At 43.2% G+C, this 21,307-nt stretch overlaps 1 protein-coding gene across 4 annotated transcripts in view; it reads right to left on the reverse strand.

Moving 5' to 3' along the window:
• The window catches only part of SH3RF3 (SH3 domain containing ring finger 3), a 306,866-nt gene extending 298,592 nt beyond the window's left edge, over nt 1–8,274 (reverse strand). For all 4 annotated transcript variants that reach the window (XM_072994559.2, XM_072994560.2, XM_078391466.1 and 1 more), the window contains exon 1: nt 417–8,274. In XM_072994559.2, coding sequence (XP_072850660.2) covers nt 417–1,136 — 720 coding nt within the window. In that variant the 5' untranslated portion in view covers nt 1,137–8,274. The remainder of the gene's footprint in view (nt 1–416) is intronic.
• Nucleotides 8,275–21,307: the final 13,033 nt, after the last annotated feature.

The following is a 21,307-nucleotide window of genomic DNA, read 5'->3' on the forward strand; positions in this document are numbered from 1 at the left end:
TTGAGGTACCAGATGTCTTGGGCTGATGCCCCCCTTGTACTGGCACAAACCACTTCCTAAACAACCCCTTCACTCCCAAAGGTCTCCAAAGTGCAGAGAAGAGGTTACGGTTCCTACTGCCAGGGCTGCTCCCGTGGGCTCCCTGTGCCCCTTAAATGACCGAATACACTGTATGCGGCGATTCAACGCAAAACTGAGGCAGGCAGGCAGGCACTGGCCATCCTAAACGAAGGTACGAAGGAATGGGGGACGCTGTGGGCCAGGTCCCCGGGCGGGCGTCAAGCGCCTACGGGCACCGACAGCCCGCCGGCTGGGGCGGGGCGCTGTGGGGCTGCACGACTTACTGTAAAAACTAAATTAAAACAAAAAGGCGGGAAGAGAGGCAGAAACACGCTGCGCGGGCGCCGGGGTTTTACCTTCAGCAGGGCGCTCCGGCTGGCGGCGGCGAGTTCCCTCAGGCTGGCGGCGGCTGAAGCGGCGGCAGCGGCCACGCTTGGGGAGCCGGTGGGTGTAGCTGCTGCCGCTGCCGCCGCCGCCGGGGGACAGCCAGGATTAGCGACGGGCCCCGGATTGCTTCCTCCAGCGGCGGCTGCCGAGTGGCTGCTGGAGCTGCCCTGGGCCGTGGGGCTGCCGGGGCCACAGTTGCCTCCGCCGCCGCTGCCGCCGCCACAGCAGCCGCCGCCTCCGGCCCCGGCGCGGGGTCTCTGCCGGATGCCGTCTAACAGGCGGACAAGCAAGATATTGGCCGGCAGCTCGTCCACCCCGCAGCCCACCAGGATGCGGCACTCCGGGCAGCGCAGCTCGTGGCGGGAGCTGACGATGCTCTCCAGGCAGCGGCGGCAGAAAGTGTGCTGGCACGGGAGCACCTTGGCCGTCGTGTCCAGGCGCTCCAGGCAGACGGAGCACTCCAGCAAGTCCAGCAGCGACGACTCGTCCATGGCCCCTTCCGCGGCGGCGGTGGCGGCGGCTGGGGATCCCTCGCAGCTGCTGCTGCCGCCGCCGCCGCCTCCCGCCGCTCCGGCAGCAGCAGTAGCAGCCGCCACCCGCCGCCGCCGCCTCTCCTCAGCGGTCCGCTTCTCGGCGGCGGCGGCGGCGGCTGCCTTGGAGGAGCACAGCCAGGACGCCCCTAGCAGCATGGAGACCAGCAACGGAGGCCGCTAGAGAGGAGGCAGGCAGCCGCCGCACATGGCAGCTGGAGCCAAGGGGCCGCAAAAGCCCAGCCCGCCCTGGGGCCTGTCAGGATGAGCCGCCGACTGGAGGGCGGGGACTGGAAGACCCGATTTCTCCCTTCTTCCTCCTCCTCCTCCCCCCCCCCCCGTTCTCCCAGCCAGGCGGCTATCAATTCCCCCAGCGGTGGAGAAGCCCGGGCAGCGAGGCGGGAGGGTGGCGGTGCCCCACGCTGTCTCCTCGTCTCAGTCGCTTCCCCCCCCCCCGCTTGTCCGCAGTTTACAACAGAGACGGGCCCCCTCTCGTCCCCATGCTTCTCGGGGAAATCCTCGTCGGAAAAACGGGGGGGGGCGTGCAGGAAGAGGTTGGCGGCACCTGTTCCCGTCAGGGCGCCTAAGCTCTTGCTCCGTCTCGCCAGCCCCGCTGGAGCACGGCGCGCCCAAGAAGAGAATTCCCTCAGCGGCCCTCGCCTTCAGTCGGAGCTGGCGTTGGCAGCGACCTTTAGGGAGCGGCTCCTGGGCTCTGGCGAAAAGCTGGCCTTTCCTTCCAAGGCTTGGTGCGCCGCTGACCTGCTGCAGCCCCCTTGCTTCGCCCCTGGCTGCCTTCTCCTCTCAAAGCAACTGCAGCAGAAGCTGCCGCCGCTGCCGCCGCCTCCATCGCTCTGCCTCCCGAGCTCCCATCCTCCAAACACTCCACACGGCAATGCCCAGGAAGACACGGGGAAGGCGGGTGCGTGGCGGGCGGGTGTAGAAACGAGTCAGCCTGGGTGCTGGGGAGAAGGAGACACCCACGCAGCAACGCACATCCCCTTTCGCGCAAATGCTGTCGTCTTCTCTGGATCCGCTCCCCTCTCGCCAACTTCTCCCCACTCGGTTGCTTGCAAGGGGATCCTGGTCCAAGAATGAGTTCTTCTGCCTGATCAAAAACAACCGAGAAGTTCTCTTGCTCCTGGACTTGGGTATTTTCTCCTGCCCTTCATTGTTCAGGGCTCCTCACGCCCCGCTGGCCTATGGTCACGAACCAGCAGGGCAGCCGGCCACTCCCCACCCTCTCCTCCTCCTCCAGCGATGACCAGCGTTATTATCCCCCAGGGATGATGATGCTGTTGTTGCTCCTGCTGCTGCTGTTAATCGAAGAAACCTGGAGGGGCTAGGCAGCTCCTGGGAAGAGTCATCTGGTGCGCAAAGACAAGCGACTCCAACCGCACCGTCATGTCCCATCTAAAAGAGGAAACAAGACATGCCCTTGGCTCTTCCAGAACTGGCCCGTCAAGCTCAGGTTTTTGCAGAAATCAGATCCTATTTAGATCCTATTTCAGCAAGTGAAGAACCAACTTCGTGCTGTACTCGGTGCTGCTGCGACACTGCAGAGCCTTCCCTCCGTCATTGGGCGGCGAGGGGGGGGGGACGGGACGTGTTTTCTCATTTTCTACCGCGAACTCGGGCAAGCGTCGAAGCAACGGAAATACGTCCCCCTGAAGCAATCCGAGAAGACGTGGAAGTTTGCCGAAGTTTGCACGCATCGGACGGGGAGAAGATATTTCTTACAGTTGGCTTCCCCCTAGTGGAATTCCTGGTTGAGAGCATCTGGCGGACTTGCTGAGGGAAGCAGAGCAACACGTATGAAAAATTAATGCCGATTTCCACCCAATGAGATAAGATGGTATCAGCCAAAAAGACGCGAGTTACGTATTCAAGCAACATATGATCTATTTCAAGAGTGGCCAGAAGTTAGCTCGAACTCCTATATACTGATCCATCTCTGGATAATTTATGGGGCTTTTTTATTAGTTACATCAGAATATTAATGTGCTCTGATATGAAGGCATACAGGCTTCTCCTCCTCTCCACTTCAGGGTCACAACAACCCTGCAGGGTAGATCAGGCTGGTACTAGCCCAGGTCACCTGGTGAGGAACAGGGTTAATGGGACCTGAACCTGGATCTCCCCCAAGTGCCAATTCAACACTCCAATCTTTGCACCAGGACCTCGGATTTCTGATTGTTTAAGAATAAGGTCAATAAAATGATTTTATCCATTTCACTCCCTTCCCTTAACTATGCTAATGAAATGAAAGCTTGCAGTGACTAGGAGTTGGGGTTTAAGTGAGAAAACTTATGAAGGTTACTCTTTTCTGGTACTTCAAACCAGACTCTGAATTTTGGGGTTAAATGTTGAGTCCGGATTCACAAACTGCCCCTGTCCCTGAGCTCAGATGTCTTTTCTTCAAAGTGTATGTCTTTCGCAACATGTTGTTCTGGTTGGCGGATCTAGCACATCGCCTGATACAGCCTTATTTTTTGTTGTTTTTTGTTTGGAGGTCTTTTTGATCAAACCCAAAACAACAGCAATGGTAACAACAAGAATAAGATGGATTCTTTAAAGCTGCAATCCTCACTCTTGGCCTAGTTAATATGAAGCACTGGCAGGACATATATGGAAGATTGTTCTGCTGATAGTTAAGTTTTGAGACATCCTGTCAGAAATATTTCTATTAAGATAGTTCCACAATTCCTGTGTTGATATATTCTGTGAACAACAATATTTAGTGCAGCAGAGTGTGTATCATAGACACAGCCATACTAATTTTATTCGAGGGGTGACTTCAGACATTTTCTCCCCTTTCAGATCCTCGCCTCGTCTAGCACATTTGTTCTGATGCCAAGAAAAACAACAGCAGAATATGTTTCAGTGTGCTAAACATACTCTTTCATTTTGAACGATATTAACATAAACCAGAAACAGAAATGAATGCACTTGTGCTGACTCTCCCTGGCTCCCCCAGTTACACACTCTGTAGTCAGAAGAGGATGGCCAGAGATGATATGATCCGGTGCTTGTTATTTCCTGTGGCAAATGTTTTGGGAAAACATGACCTCTCAGTAAGCAATAGATTGCTTACTTCATATATTTATGAAGGGGGAAACATGGAAGAGGGAGAAAAGAAGCAGGCATGAGGGATAGCACTCTCTTGCAACCCATGATTTATTTAGTAGCGTGATTAAAAGCATCATGCAAAACCAGCCTTTCATGTCTTTGCCCTATTGCAAATCACTGCTCTGCCCCCCCCCCTTCATCCCACCATCCTGTGCTTGAAAATGTTTTGTGGTTTTTAGGCACTTCTGGTCCTCCCTGGAGCAGCACTTTTAATAAATCATCCATTAATGATGCCTGTGTGCAATTATGGGCACAAACAGTTCTGCTGCCTACATGCCTTTCATATTTCTTAATACTGATAAAGTTACTACTCAGCATACAATTGTATAGTAATGGTGCCTAACAAATAAAAGAAGGGAGGGAAGGAAGAAAATAAACAAAGAAGTGTAGCTACAGAAATTACCAAGGTTTTGCTGCTTAAAGATTCAGCTGGAGTAAGCGTCACTTGTATGGGCTCCATCCAGCACAAGGTCTCTGTGGATAAGGTTGCCCCTTCCTTATCAGTCAGATGATCCTTTGTTGCTGAGTAATGTTCAGCCGTGTCCTTGCAGAAAGAGGCTGAACTAACCAAGAAGATAAACTATAAATAATACTGGTATACAAAAAAGTGTGAAATACAAATATCAAGGACTTAAAGTACTACCTCAATAAAGTCTCAGGACTTAAAAGCCCTGTAAAACATTTAAGGTTAATCGGCATTGCTTTAGAGAGAAGGAAGAAATTAGGGCAATAAAATACAAGAAAAAATTTACTTGTCTTTCAGATGATTTCTGACAGAAATGTAGAGTCTAGATTTTGTGGAAATGGATAGTTTTGTTTCATTACAGGTTGAAATACAGGAGGGAAATCAAATAAATAAATAGTAAAAGAATCTAATGCAACAGTGCTATACCAACCTTAAGCTATACCAGCTGGAGAAGAAAAGAGTGATTAATAAATATTCCATGATGGTAAAATCAGGCTTACACCACACTAGCATGCAGTGAAGTAGTAGTTAGTCCATTGTGACTGTGGAAACACATCTGCAGTCTAACCATAATGACACAATGGGAAGAATATAGTAGGACCTCCATATCCTCCAGGATTGGTTGCAAGCTCCACTGTGGATGATAGATAGATAGATAGATAGATAGATAGATAGATAGATAGATAGATAGATAGATAGATAGATAGATAGATAGATAGATAGATAGATAGATAGATAGATAGATAGATAGGCAGGCAGGCAGGCAGGCAGGCAGACAGACAGACAGACAGACAGACAGACAGACAGACAGACAGACAGACAGACAGACAGATATCCTTCCCCCCCCCACCAATAAGACCTAACCTGAAAATAAGCCCTAGTATGATTTTTCAAAAGAGTGACGTGGTGGCGCTGTAGGCTAAACCGCAGAAGCCCGTTGCGTGGATTCGATCTTACGATTGCTGGTCTTCTGACCCTGTGCTGCAGGGCAGAAGACCAGCAGTCGTAAGATCGAATCCACGCAATGGAGTGAGCTCCTGTCGCTTTGTCCCAGCTCCTTGCCAACCTAGCAGTTCAAAAGCATGCAAATGCAAGTAGATAAATAGGTACCACCTCAGTGGGAAGGTAAAACAGCGTTCCCTAGTCACGCTGGCCGCGTGACAACGGAAACTGTCTTTGGACAAGCACTGGCTCTACAGCTTGAAAACGGGTTGAGCACTGCCCCTTAGAGTTGGACACGACTGGACTAAAAATGTCAAGGGGAACCTTTACCTTTTTATGATTTTTCAGGATGCTCATAATATAAGATCTACCCCAAAAATAAGCCCCAGTTAAGTGAAACCCTGCCCTCCACTATTGAGCAGCAACCAGAAGAAGATGACATGACTGTATTTGAATAAATGTAGATTGTACATGAAAAAAGATAAAACATTCCCTGAAAATAAGCCCTAATGTGTTCTTTGCAGCAAAAATTAATATAAGACCCTCTTATTTTCAGGGAAACATGGTAGATTGATAGCATGGTTTAAAAAAACATTTTTTTTCACTTGCATTACCAGAACTGACGACTGAAGGGCACCAGAGACCATGCTATGTATACAAGTTTTTATAGAATGGTCTCTAGTGACCAGTTCTGGTAATACATGTAAAATAGTTTTTTTTTCCTGGATTTTTTTTATTTTAATATTTTCATACAGTAGAGATAATGTGACTGCAGATACTGATCAGTTCTGAAAACTGAATAATTATTTGGATTGGTTGAGAGCCCAAGAGAGCTGCCTTCACCAGCGAGCTCCAATCACAATGAACAGGTCAGCCATATCATATCAAACCGAAAAGACAGAGTAGGGGTATGAATGAAGGCACCGTTTTAAATGTTTGAATATCATGGATGTAATATTAAAGAAGCCTAGTAAAGCATGGAAGATGACAGAAAAGGAAGAAAACAAATTCATTTGCATATTGATTTGGAGTTACTGAAAAATGTTTATTTCAAATAGGGTAGGGCGTGTCTCTCAGATGACAAAATAGCTGGTGCTGAACTCTGTAAGTGTTAAGGAAGTATTTGTAAACCAATTAGGTAACATAATATTGTTCTTGAAAAGAAATGTTCAAACATTTTGAACATATCTCCACATACACACCCAAGCTATTTGAAATGCATCCCGTTAATAAAATGAAACATTCTGGTTTCCATTCCTTCAGTGGAAACAAGAATGTTTTGGAATTAGGGACTGAACAGAAGTTGAATATATCAAACCTTAAAATAATGTGAGTCAGACAGTACATAAACAGTACATCTTCACAGAGTTTTACTTTTTTGAACAAGATTTGTTCAGAACTGCAGAACAGAGATTCAAAACACATGGAGATAGACAACCATTTGTTTAAGCTACAGTATTACAATATCCACTCAACAAGTTGAAACAGCAAATTGACAGAGCCGGACAGCAGTGAGGAACAACCTGCTCCTAGATCGACCCAAGAGATTACATTGGTAGTTACCTATAGGTCCCAATAGAAATCACTGAGATGTATCATTAGTGACTCACAACCCATTCTTTCAGGCTTTTGAGGGGTTGGTCTGTCTCTCCCCCGAAAAACAATTGATGCACAAAAAGGAAATGGAGACAGGAATAAGACCCTGTCATAAACCTATGTGCCAGCAATGCCCCCATATCTAAACTGGCAACACCGTCAAAGTTGCCAACAATGTCAGCTACAACATCAGAGGTTTATTTATTTGTTTCTCCTCTAATGTGATTTATGCTACCTTCTGCTGGCAGTGCCTTTATATTTTCTTAATGGGACAAACAGAAAAATCTCAGTGCAAAAAAATGACTGGGCAGGAGCCCTCATACAAATCTGGCATCAGGAATGGCAACACAGGGAAAACAGTTCCGTAACACTTCAACATTCCAGGACAATCTGTTACAGAACTCAGACTACTGTAGAAAAAGCAAATTACAAAGGGAGTCTCAAGAGCCTCCATAACAGTCTCCATAAACAAGTAATGAGGGATCTCTAATGTCTTATAGGCACAAAATAGTCGCCTCCATTGACAGACTCTGACCTCCGTCCTGGAATATGCTCAGCATTTCTTTGGCAGTCAAATCTACCCACCATACAGTTTATCACCCTGGCTAAGGCCTGCAACTTCAAGTAATTAATAGCCCTATTTCTGTGTTTAAAAACATTGTTCATTTTGTCTATAATTTGTATCCTCATTTGGTCATGGCTGTCACCACCACCAGGGGGATATGTATAAATATAAAAGTTGTGTATTTACTCCTTGCGTCTGAAAAAGTGGATTTTGATCAATATAAGTTCACAGTCTAGCTCAGTCCTAGTCTTTAAACTGCAACAATTTTTCTTTTTTCTCTCCCCTTTAACCCAGCTCACAGACGGTGTGTGTGTGTCTGTGTGTCTGTGTGTGTTTGTGTGTACAAGGTTTATCCTGCATAATTAAATTGTAAACCTCCCAGAGAGCACACTTTAAAGCAATATGGGGCGGTATTTAAGCAACACGCTTTGTTTTAGCTTTTTCTCCTTTTTCCTTTTCAATTTAGCCCACACTGTTTGAACTACAATTCCTAGAATTTCTTAGCCCTTAGAGTGTCTACAATTCCACCCAGTTATAACAGTTTGATGCTGCTTTAACTCTCCTGGCTCTATCCTACAGAATCCCAGTAGTTATTTTTGGTAGCACTTTGCATTCTCTGCTATGAAGCTGTTGTGTGTTTGTGCTGAACTTCAGCAGAGAACGGTTGTCAAAATATTCATATGGTTGACCCATATAGGCAGGAAACAGAGTAGTCTGAACTTGAGGAAAAGAACTGTTTTTATTAACACTTAACATGGGGGTATCCACCACTAACATCTCCCACTCATTGAACTTCTTATCTATTTGTCCATTTTCATTAACAACGTAATTCTGCTTCAATACGGGGGAGCTGGTCCAAAACGCTCCTTGTTGGGGGGCTTCCGTAGGGGGGGCACTCCTTACCACGCAAATTGTCCTGCAACGGGTGGCGAGCCCAATCCCCCTCAAGAGGTGGTTTGTTGAAGGTCAAGTCTGGGCGTACCACCTTCCTCCAGCAACCACGTCCTCACGGGAAGGCCACCACAGTCCATTCTAAGGTTTCTTGGACCACCACGCTTTCAGATTTCACTGCAGGATCTGGCAATAATCCTCCCACTCTCAAATTCAGGAAATCATCTATCAAGTTTTTCACTCCTCTCGCTTTTATCTCTTCCTTCCCTCTTTCCTTCTCGCCCATTACTACTTGAAACTGCAGCATGCTTTTTTTCGCTTTTTAGGTCCTCCTCCCACATGTCCAACCATTGCTCCTCCCCCTTATTCTTCCCTACTTCAGATAGGCATACTTCAGTCTTAACCCCTTCTTGTCCTTTATACTCCCCTGACATCCCTTCTTTTCCTTCTTTTTCATTGGTGTTTCTTTCAATGGGAGGAGATGGCACACTAACAACCTGCTGTTCTTTACAACCGTAAAATGAGTACCAGCTCCCTGGGTGCAAACAAGGTGTTGTTTGCATAATTATATTGTAAACCGCCCAGAGAGTGCTCTAGCACTGTGGGTTAATATATAAATCTAAATAACTGCAACAACAAATTGCAAGGCCTATAAAAGGGATCTCTGGCAACTGAAGTGGTATCAGACGGCTGCAACTGTGCAATGTAGATGCACTTCTGCCTCTTTGAACTTCTGCCGTTATGAAGCATTTTTTGGCTTTCCTGCACTACAAAACTGTTGTTGGCATCATGAGGATTAAAAACAAAACCAAAAAAAAAATGACCAAGGAGTCACCCAAAAGACTACATCCTAAACCAACCATGGCCTGATGAGTGAACAAGTGAGGTAATTTATATTGGTGCAATTAAGTAGAATTAATGCATAGGGGTTTTTCTTTCTTTCCTCATAGATTTCTATAGGTAACATAACATATGTTTTCTATATGTAAAGCCAGTAGGACAAAAATATGTTACACAACTAGAAAAACATTTTACTACGCAACAGTGATTAATATCCAATTAACATTTGTATAGCACTTCCAAATAAGAAAAGTGCTATAAAAGCACTGAGCATGATTACTGCTCCTGGAAAAATAAAAGTAATTAGATACCCAGCATGGGAAAAAAATTGCCACTTTAAGAAAAATCCTGTTGGTTGATTCTTACTTATCTATGCTGCATTGTGTTTAAATGATCGCTTAACTTACTGTTCATACTTAGATATTGATGCAAACATCAAATATCTGTTCTGTGTTCCAATTACATTTCAAATTGTGGGACGTCCTTGAAGTTCCTGCAGTAAAGCATATGTACAAGCTCCCCTCATAGTTAACTTCCAGCTCATGGCAGTACTTTGATCAGAGAAAATATGTGAGAAAAATTATGTGACAGTTCCGAACGGCTGCAGAAAGCATCATAAATCTTTAGGATTGTATCTTCACCCGGACTCTGGCTTCCCAGAACTTGTGCCAGGAAGTGGGGAGAGTGAAACCAGAGGCTAGATCCAGATTACAGACTAACTAAATTCTGTTTCAGTCCTATTGAAATCTAAGTGAAAAGCTACTCATTGCTTAACATGTGCTCCATTGCTATTCTTCCACTCTTTTAACTTCCATTCCATTCACTCTCCCTCTTTTCCCAGAGGCATTTCACTCTAATAAATTTGTCTATTAATGAGAGATGGCTTTTTGTTGATAATTCCAGCTTCCATTCAGGGGAACAGAAAATGAGGCAGTCCAAACATCTGCATTTGACAGTGCACACATTTACAGCATTACTTCTAACTGGATATGCATCTGGATGTGCATTTGAGTGTCTGTGCATCTGTCTTCATATTCTTCCACAGCAAGCTTTATATAATTATTTAAAACTAGAGCTGAAGGCTCGTAACATTGTACAGGAGGCAGCAACAAAAACCATCCCGAAGAAAAGGAAATGCAAGAAAGCAAAGTGGCTGTCCAACGAGGCCTTAGAAATAGCAGAGAAGAGAAGGGAAGCAAAATGCAAGGGAGATAGGGAAAGTTACAGAAAATTGAATGCAGACTTCCAAAGAATAGCAAGGAGAGACAAGAGGGCCTTCTTAAATGAACAATGCAAAGAAATAGAGGAAAATAACAGGAAAAACCAGAGATCTGTTCAGGAAAATTGGAGATATTAGAGGAACACTTTGTGCAAAGATGGCCATGATAAAGGACAAAAATGGGAGGGACCTAACAGAAGCATAAGACATCAAGAAGAGGTGGCAAGAATATACAGAGGAATTATACCAGAAAGATCTGGATGTCCCGGACAACCCAGTTAGTGTGGTTGCTGAGCTTGAACCAGACATCCTGGAGGGTGAAGTCAAGTGGCCTTAGAAAGCGTGGCCAGCGTAGGTGATGGAACTATTTAAAATCTTAAAAGATGACGCTGTTAAGGTGCTACACTCAATATGCCAGCAAGTTTGGAAAACTCAACATTGGCCAGAGGATTGGAAAAGATCAGTCTACATCCCAATCCGAAATAAAGGCAGTGCCAAAGAATGCTCCAACTCCCGTACAATTGCACTCATTTCACCTGCTAGCAAGGTTATGCTCAAAATCCTACAAGGTAGGCTTCAGCAGTATGTGGACCGGGAACTCCCAGAAGTACAAGCTGGATTCCGAAGAGGCAGAGGCACTCGAGACCAAATTGCTAACTTGTGCTGGATTATGGAGAAAGCCAGAGAGTTCCAGAAAAATATATACTTCTGCTTCATTGACTATGCAACAGCCTTTGACTGCGTGGACCACAGCAAACTATGCCAAGTCCTTAATGAAATGGGAGTGCCTGACCACCTTATCTATCTACTGAGAAAACTATATGTGGGAAAGGAAGCAACAGTTAGAACTGGATATGGAACAACTGATTGGTTCAAAATTGGGAAAGGAGTATGACAAGGCTGTATATTGTCCCCCCCCCCCCCCCGGCTTATTTAACTTATATGCAGAATACATCATGCAGAAGGCTGGACTGGAGGAATCCCAAGCCGAAATTAAGATTGCCGGAAGAAATATCAACAACCTCCAATATGCAGATGATACCACTCTGATGGCAGAAAGTGAGGAGGAATTAAAGAACCTGGTAATGAGGGTGAAAGAGGAGAGTGCAAAAAACGGCTTGAAACTCAACATCAAAAAAACTAAGATCATGGCCACTGGTCCCATCACCTCCTGGCAAATAGAAGGGGAAGATATGGAGGCAGTGACAGATGTCATTTTCTTGGGCTCCATGATCACTGCAGATGGAGACGCCTGCTTCTTGAGAGGAAAGCGATGACAAGCCTTGACAGCATCTTAAAAAGCAGAGACATCACCTTGCCAACAAAAGTCCGAATAGTGAAAGCTATGGTTTTTCCTGTAGTGATGTATGGAAGTGAGTGCTGGACCATAAAGAAAGCTGACCGTCGAAGAATTGATGCCTTTGAATTGTAGTGCTGGAGGAGGCTCTTGAGAGTCCCCTGGACTGCAAGGAGAACAAACCTATCCATTCTAAAGGAAATCAACTCTGAGTGCTCACTGGAAGGACAGATCCTGAAGCTGAGGCTCCAATACTTTGGCCATCTCAAGAGAAGAGAAGACTCCCTGGAAAAGACCTTGATGTTGGGAAAGTGTGAAGGCAATAGGCCAAGGGGATGACAGAGGATGAGATGGCTGGACAGTGTCTGCGAAGCAACCAACATTAATTTGACACAACTACGGGAGGCGGTGGAAGATAGGAGGGCCTGGCGTGCTCTGGTTCATGGGGTCACGAAGAGTCGGACACGACTAAATGACTAAACGCTGACGAAGAGCTGAGGAGGAAAAAAAGCAGCAGCTCAATGAAACAATGATTTTAAATGGTCATAAAAAAACTATTTTTAAAAAAGTAAAAAACTGGCAGCGCAATGCAAACATTTTCAGCAAAGCCCTTCCAGAAAGATTTGCAGTAAAAATTTAACATCCCGAAATTTGGTCATGTTTCTAGTAGTCATAATGCAGGGATTCTCGTATGAAAGTTTATGGAGAATCATATTGAGAACAGAGATTCAACGTGTCAATCAATTTAAAATATATTTTAGCCTGTCTGTTTCTTCAAGGTGGAACACAATGTAATTATATCGATCCACAGCGTCTATTGAATAAGAACAGCAACAAGAAATAAAGGGGAAGAGAAACAATGCAGAATAGCACCAACACGTGAAACAGGAGAGAAATAAGTGCAATGAAACCAAAGGTCTTAAGGGCCCATCTAGATGGTGGTAATGAAGAAGTGAGTGTTCCCATATCAGCACCACCAATAAAGTTCCTGCTCTGCATTCCAACCCGCCAGGCCTCTAAAGACATGGAGCATGGTCTCTGATGACAAACATAGTAGCCAGGACAGTTTATGTGAAAGAAGGAAGTCTTTCACATAACATGACCCCATAATATTTAGAACTTTATATTCAGTGTAGGTTGGGTTATCCAGAATCTGCCTTTCCTTATCTTGCTCTAAGAAGATGTTTCTGATCAATTTTTAGTGTCCCACAAACGATAGTTCATCCCAATTTGGTAGGATTCCTCTTCCTTTGTGCAGCATGTTCAAATGGCAGGAAAGGCTTCTGTGGATATAGAGAGAAGAAAACAGGAAAGTCAACATCAAGCAGTCCTAGGAGTGTGCATCTACACACTCTCGGCCCAACTCTTTATAACTCAATACATCTTAAAAGTCAACAAATTAAGATTTGTTCAGACCAGCTGGCTATGCACTTAAAAAACATGAATATCTTGGTGGATGCACTGTGTCTAGGTCTCCAAAGGCAAAACATAGAAGACATTTTGACTAATTGTTAGTTTCATAGGGAATAAAGAACTCAAAGGTAAGTCCTATGATGAAGAAATAGCCACCATCATGACATTGCATTAGGTATACCAGGAAATGAAGTGAGCTAATTTAGGTTTGATTGTTCTGTTAGATTTCTTGAGTGTGTGAGTGTGAAATATTTATCAGTAGTCCCACTGGAAGGTCTTTACTAGTTAGCTTGGAGCTAGAGACAAAGTGCTCATATGGGCCATTAGCTAATACAGAGCAGCTAAGAACAAACTTATGAAATTTTGTGGTAAATACATGTGGTTCTTTTTTAAAGCAACACAAATCACTCACAGCAGGGGAAAATACAACACTTAATTCCAGAAGGAAACCAAGAGAGGCATGTGGTTTCATGTTTCACATAGGGCTATACCAAGCATTTATATAGAGCAATGGTTCCAACCTTGAATATTTTTGGACTAAAAATCCCAGAAGCCTTCACCACTAGCTGTGCTGGCCAGGATTTCTGGGAGTTGTAGTCTAAGAATATTTGGGGACTTGAGGCTGAGAACCATTGATACAGAGGCTCCATAAGCACAGGGAGGACTCCCACAAACAGCAGCTTGGGAGGGAAATTTTTATTCTTTGTGGTACCACTTGGTGTGTGACCAGTGGAGCATCACAAGATTTAATACAGTGGTGCCTCGCTTGACAAGGAGAATCCATTACAGCAAAATCGCTGTAGAGCGAAATCCTCATCAAGCGAAATTAAAAAGCCCATTGAAATGCATTGAAAACCACTCAATTCGTTCCAATGGGCTAAATACCTCAGTGTCCAGTGAAGATCCTCTATAGGCCGGCAATTTTCTGATGCCTGTGCAGCGAAAAATCAATCCTAAAGCACAGCGGGCAGGCATTTTACACAGCGGCTGGACATTTTGAAACCCGACGATCAGCTGTTTTGATCGTCGTAATGCAAAGAATCGGTTCCCGAAGCAGGGAACCGATCGTCAGGAAGCGAATATTGCCCATTAAAACATCGTTTTGCGATCGCAAAAGCGATCGCAAAAACCTCATCGTCAAGAGGATTCGTCATTTAACGAGGTAATCATTAAGCAAGGAACCACTGTACTCTGAAACAGGCAGGATGCATGGAATTAACATAGATGGTTCTAGCCTAGCCATCTCTGTAATATCAAGTTTGGTGTGGAGAAATCCATAGCAAACAGCAAATAGAAAGGTTGGCTGGCTGATGGATTGCTACCTGGACTATTCAGTTGTGTTCACCTCCACATGCAAATTGCTGGCTGAAATCCACTAGTAAGTTGCAACTGGAGTAGGCCAATTGAATCAGTGGGGATTTGGTGAGTCTACTCCTCTGTAAGTTCCACGGATTCAATGGATCTCCTCTAAGGATGACTTACTACTAGATATCAGCCACTATGATGTCTCATGAATGTTACTTGAAATAAGGCCAAATGGTACAACTGAGACAGTTCCATGAATTGCATGATTTTCATGACAGATGTTGTCATGTGCCATCAAGTGAGAAGTGACTTACAGTGACCTTAGCAGGACTTTCAAGGTAAGTAAAAAAATTTAAAGTGAGGTTTTAAGAGTGAGTTTCCATGGCTAAGCAGGAATTTGAACCCAGGCCTCCTGAGTCCTAGTCTATCTCTCTATCCACTACACCACACTGGGTATATTATAAGTAATAATCTCACATGTCATAATGACAGGTGTACATTGTTTCAATCCAAATCTTGGGTTAATTTTTTCTTTTAATTCTATAGATGTGCTAATTTGTTTTGTTTTTCATATGTTACATACATATTTATTCAAATGTATCTCCATGTGCATCAGTGTTTTACAGTATTGACAGCAAAACCCAAACTGAAATGGTTAAAGTATCATGCAAAATTGTGGAATACCTTGGCACTAGCCAATCAGTGATGTCCACTGTTGGCGTTTGTGGCAAAACTGACCACTTTTAAACTGGTCCAACAACTGTACAGATGTTCCACCTCCTTTCACCCTTACATAGGCAGGGCTCCTATTGACCTGGATGAGACCTGCTTAACTTTAAGAAGGTAAGCAGTCTCAGACCATTCTTAGGATTTTTTCACTCATTTTCATACCTCCTGAAATAATCTTATTCTTTGGTTATTCTTCTGAGGTTTATGTGTTTTTTATCACTTATTCCTGCTGAATTTAATTAAAATAATCTATTCTCTCTTATTACTTTTTGTATTGCACTATAGTGTCATGTTGTCTTCATATGTATTTGGTTTCATTGTAAGCTGCCTTGTGGGGCCTTTTATGTTCAAAGGTAGAATAATTAAAACATAAAAAACCAAATCAACAAGAAATAGTAACCTGCTCTTCCCATTTAGATACAACCAAGAAAGAAGAATGCATTCTTGGGCATTAGAGGGACAATCTACAGAGTACAGAGCTAAAAGGTGTCTGTAGTCTCAGCAGGGTTGACAATGTTTAAATAAATGTGTGGATTTGTTGCTGCAGCCAGGACTGAGCTAACTGTTATTGTAAAGTAAAGGAGGGCTCCTGCTGAGTTGCAGTTATCCTTCATTTTATGGATATCCAGCTTTCTCCTCTAATAACCCAGGTTATTTTAGAAATTTCTTCCAGCACAGAATATAGTAGCTGCTTACTCATCACAAGATAGGAAGCCGCTGACTACAGTTTTAATCAACTTTCCCCCAACCTGGCACTAGAGGCTTTCTTTTGGTAATCACTAAAAGAACATGAAAGAAAGCTTCTAAAACACAAATGATTCGTGTCTATGGAAGAGAGGTACACAAATGTTCTGTGCTTCTTTTGTCTTCCCATTTTCATGTAACCTTTCAGTGCCCTTTCTTTCACCCTTTTTCTGTCAAATCACCTGAGAAAAATTTCAACCAATAGCATTTTGAGGGCTTCAGCAGCCAATCAGAATGCCTGGGGTGGGTCAGCATGCCTGCATGCCTTTTAAAAAAATTTCCACACTCACCCTTCTTTGGCGATTCCCCCACACACACACTGTTTAATAATTTTACTATTATTGTTATTGACACTGCCGTTGTTTTTTTAATTTTGTTCCTTCCTTAGGTTATTGTTGCTGTTGCCTGCCTAGCCTGCCTGCAGTCAACTGCTTTTCCTAAAGAAGAGAGGAGAAAGCATTAAGTGACAGAGGGGGGGAGATCTCTCCTTATTCTAGTAGAGTTGGGCTAGGCAGAGCTTTGATTCTATTTGCTTCCTTGCTTGCTTTCCTTGGTTTCTGAGAAGGAGACTCTGTATTTATTCTATTTCTTCCTTGGTTATGAGGTAGAGGGTTGCTTTCCCTCTTTGACTGATTTGTATAAAGTTATTATTTGGTTCATTTAGTTTAGATATATTCTGTAAAAGGTGTATATTTGGGTGGTTTTGGGGAGGCTGTTGTAGTGTTCTCTATTTATTAGGTCTATGGTTCATGTTATATTATGTAATGGTTTATGTTTGTTATGTAATAATGGTTCATGCATATTAATGCTGCTGAGAGGCTGAGCCGAGAGAGATGCTATAAGAGGCGGAGCCTGAGTCAGTCTGTGGTCAGTAAGAGAAACGTAAGGTGGGCAGTAGAGAGTAAGAGTCAGAGAGTGTAATAGAGTGTGTAGTTTGAGAAATTCTGAGGTGTGATTAGCTACTGAAGATATTTATGAATCTATGTAATCAGTAAACCAAGATTTTATTTAAAAGAACTGGAAGTGTGGACCTGGATCTTTCTGAAGTAATGGCAACTTAGAGATCGCCTGGTGGCAGCAGTGTTAAAGAGGAGAGTGTGCTCTGAGGCTTGAAGGTCAAGCAAAGGGGCACGAGGATGGATGCCACAGCTGTTTTGCTTGCTTCTGTGAGAGGATGTGAACTAGAGGGATGGGCTTTGGGATTGTGCTAGTATGCCACAGGGCTGTGTGAACGGTTGGGCACAGCCTGGGGCATTTCTCTCTCATTCTTAATATTCTGTGTGGTTGGTGACTGCTCGGGGAGCTGGGTGTCTATGTGTGCTAGGCAGACAGTGTCTGGATGGATGGCTGTTTCCTTGCCTTTTTTCTGTTGCACTACCCAGAGTCATAGGGTCTCTGTTGCACTGGGTCGGTTGCACTGAACTCATACTGTTGCTTTCTCTCTTCCAGTTTTCGAGTACTGTGCTTTCTGAATGATGATAGTGATAATAAATGTGATAATATAAACTAGTTTCTTCATAGGTCTGGTGATGATCATTCTTTCTCAGCTACTGTTGCCTACTTTTGGAGTAGATTCATTGCCTTGCTTCTATGTTTTTTTGAGGTCATTTGTAAAGGCTTTTGGAGTGCAAGAAAACATAAATGGGGAAACGTTGAATGAACAACCCCCAAAGCAGCTTTCACTTTCATGTGTACACAAAATGACCAGTATGTGAAAAACTATTCATTACTTCTTGTTTGAAAAAAAAATGTGTTTAAAGAGACCAAATTGAAAGGAGGGAGAAAAGCAAGAGGAAACCAGTCAATGAAGTCTCCAGTTCCTGTTGTGTGTCGTGGGGGAGAAAATGTCTGCATTTTTATGTCAAGGACAAAGTCCGTAGTGGTTAGTGAGAAATTGGGTCAAACAACACAATATGGTCATTTCGTTTTTTGAAACCATGTTTGAAACCATGTTAGAGATCATTGCTTGTTGTGGGTTTTTCAGTGCTGTCCCTCTGAAGATGCCGGCCACAGAGACTGGTGAAACGTTAGGAAGAACAACCTTCAGAACATGGCCAAAGAGCCCGAAAAACCCACAACAACCCTTAGATCCCGGCCGTGAAAGCCTTTGCGAATACATTAGAGATCATTGTTTGTCCTAATACAAACATGTCTCACCTATGCATGTTACCAGTTAGCTTGGTTTATTTTATGAGTAGACATTAAGAGGTAAACACAGGCTCCAATTGCAAGTCTGATTGCTCAGATACGCAGCTCTGAGAAAATCTCATAGCTGGAGGACAAATGTGCTAGCGGCAAGAATATGTAGTCCTCTTAATGCTTAGTTTGGTACATACTCTGTTTTGCCAAAGTGAGAAGCAGCTTCATGGGAAGCACAAAAACAGAGAGAGAGAGATCTCCTTTTTTTCTGATCGGAACATCCAGATTACTTCAACCAGCATCATCTCTGGGTGTACCAGCCTGTACATTCTGTGAACTTGCCTGATCTGTGAAAGTGTGCTGTTGGGAAAAAAAGGAAAGCAATCTCATCCTGAAAGCAAAACACACATACCAGTCTAGCACAGTTTAGAATGCAAGAAACAATGACATCCCTGTACACTTTCTACTGGAAAACTACCTAAATTTGCAGCACTGTAGGAGATGCCACAATTTAGTCAACAGCAAGCTTCCTTTTCTTCTGCTAAAAGCTGTTATTAGCTCTGTCAGAGGGAAAGAGGTTTGTCTGCTGCATTCTTCATCTGTTGGCTGTTCTCTAAATCAAAGAACAGGCCTATACCCAATAAGAACTAATATTATTCTCTGGCATTATTCGTCTATCAAAGCTGAGATGGTAGCGGAAAAAATCAAGATATATGGGATAGAACCTGAGTCAGAATTCATGTTGTAGCTTATGACAATGAAGGTACTTTTTAAAAAAAAACAGTGTTGCTTTGACACAGTGCCAACCTCTGACTATTTATGGGCTTGCTATACCTGTGGAAGGGTTAGATGAAAGCACAGTGGTCTTATTTTAGACCATATTGCTAAGCACTTTCCTGATGAAGGTGCTTGAATATCTTCTGTCTTGGATGCCCTGTTAATTACAGTATGAATGCTGTTCCTAACATTGCCATTTTTTAAAGCTCTGATGTGATTTCTGAGATCTGCAACTGCTTATAGTAATGGGTGAAGTTTCTTGATATTGTTCCCATAGCCCCAATGACTACGGGGACCACGGAAGTGTGTCTGTTCCAGAGGTGAGATGTTTCAATTGCAAGGTCTCTATGCTTCGTTAGTTTTCCAATTTTTTTATTTTCAACTCTGGCATCACCTGGAATTGCAATGTCAATGATCCAGACATTTCTTCGTTCTATTACTACTATGTCTGGTGTGTTATGTTCAAGGTGTCTATCCGTTTGGATCCGGAAATCCCACAAGATTTTGACTTCCTCATTTTCTGACACCTTCTCTACCTGATGTTCGCACAGGGTTTTGGAGGCTGGCAAGTTATATTTTTTTGCATAATGATCAGTGCACTAATTTTGCCACTCTGTCATGTCTAACTTTGTAATCTGTTTGTGCAATCTTTGGACATTCATAGGTGAGGTGTGACACAGTTTCATCTTTTTCTTGGCAAAGTCGACATTAACACTAATTCCTTGCATCATATTATTATTATTATTATTATTATTATTATTATTATTATTATTATTATTATTATTATTATTGTTGTTGTTGTTGTTGTTGTTGTTGTTGTTGTTGTTGTTGTTGTTGTTGTTGTTGTTGTTACTGTTACTGTTGTTGTTGTTGTTGTTGTTGTTAGTGTTAGTATTAGTATTAGTATTAGTATTAGTAGTATTAGTAGTATTAGTAGTATTAGTAGTATTAGTAGTATTAGTATTAGTATTAGTATTAGTAGTAGTAGTAGTAGTAGTAGTAGTAGTAGTAGTAGTAGTAGTAGTAGTAGTAGTAGTAGTAGTAGTAGTAGTAGTATTGGTGGTGGTGGTGGTGGTGGTGGTGGTGGTGGTAGTAGTAGTAGTATTGCATTCCTGTACATTAAAATATTCTTTGAACAAATGGTTCTTCTGAGACACAACAAAGCTGAATTTTGGAAACAATAGCTTGTCATTTTTTTTAAAAAAAGGACAAATGCATGTAAGTGTAACATTATTGTCCATTAACAAGGTATCACTGTTAGGTATGGGAGTCTAGGTATACAGTTGTGTTGTTCTTGCATTAATTCATTGACTAAAATCCTGTTGCTTCACCTAGTAAATCACACTAGTGTAGGCTCACTGAATCAGTGGGCAATTGGTGAGTTGACTCTTTCATAAGTTTCACTGATTCAAACAGAGCTACACTAGTTGCAACTCACTTCAGCTCAGTAAATTGCAACTAGAGTAGGAGCATTTGAATTAATATAACTTATGGAGTACTCAACTTACCAAATCCCTGTTGATTCAGTGGGTATATTGTAGTGTGAATTACTACGCTAAGAATGGGATTCAGCCTTCAGATTTTAAAAGAATATTCTAATTGCATATAGTGGTGCTTCGCTAGACAATGATAATCCGTTCCACTGAAATAGCTGTTTAGCGAAATCATCGTCTAGCGAAAAGCATTTCCCTATTGGAATGCATTGAAACCTGTTTAATGCATTCCAATGGGGAAGAATCGTTGTTGTCTAGCGAAGATCGGCCATAGGAAAGCCGCTTTGTGAACTGCCGATCAGCTGTTTAAATAACTGTCTTGTGAAGCTTAGGTTCCGAAAACACCTGTTTTGCGAGCATGGAGGGAGCTGTCAAAATCTAACAAAAATTGGTTTGCGAAGCAGGGACTAAACATTGTCCAGCGAAATTCCCCCATAGGAATCACTGTTTTGCAAATTGCTATAGCGATCGAAAAAAGTCATTGTCTAGCAAAAAAACTGTCATGCGGGGTAACTGTCTAGCGAGGCACCACTGTATTTATTTTTCAATATTCGTTCAAGCTTCTTAAATGTGTTTCGTATCACAGGTCAGTTTTTGTGATATTCAAGTTTTTTTTAAAGACCCTAGGAGTAAATATTTTAGTTGCTTTGGAGAAATGGACAAGTAAAGTTAGTTTTTTAAAGACTGTGACTATAACATTAATGACTACTGGAAAATGGGGTATGGAGTTATAGCTGTAACTAACTCCCTATCCTTGGGTTATAATTTTTTCCTCTTGGTTATTGTTC

This window comes from Pogona vitticeps, chromosome 3 (genome assembly GCF_051106095.1).
Source record: "Pogona vitticeps strain Pit_001003342236 chromosome 3, PviZW2.1, whole genome shotgun sequence".
Classification (NCBI taxonomy): domain Eukaryota; kingdom Metazoa; phylum Chordata; class Lepidosauria; order Squamata; family Agamidae; genus Pogona; species Pogona vitticeps.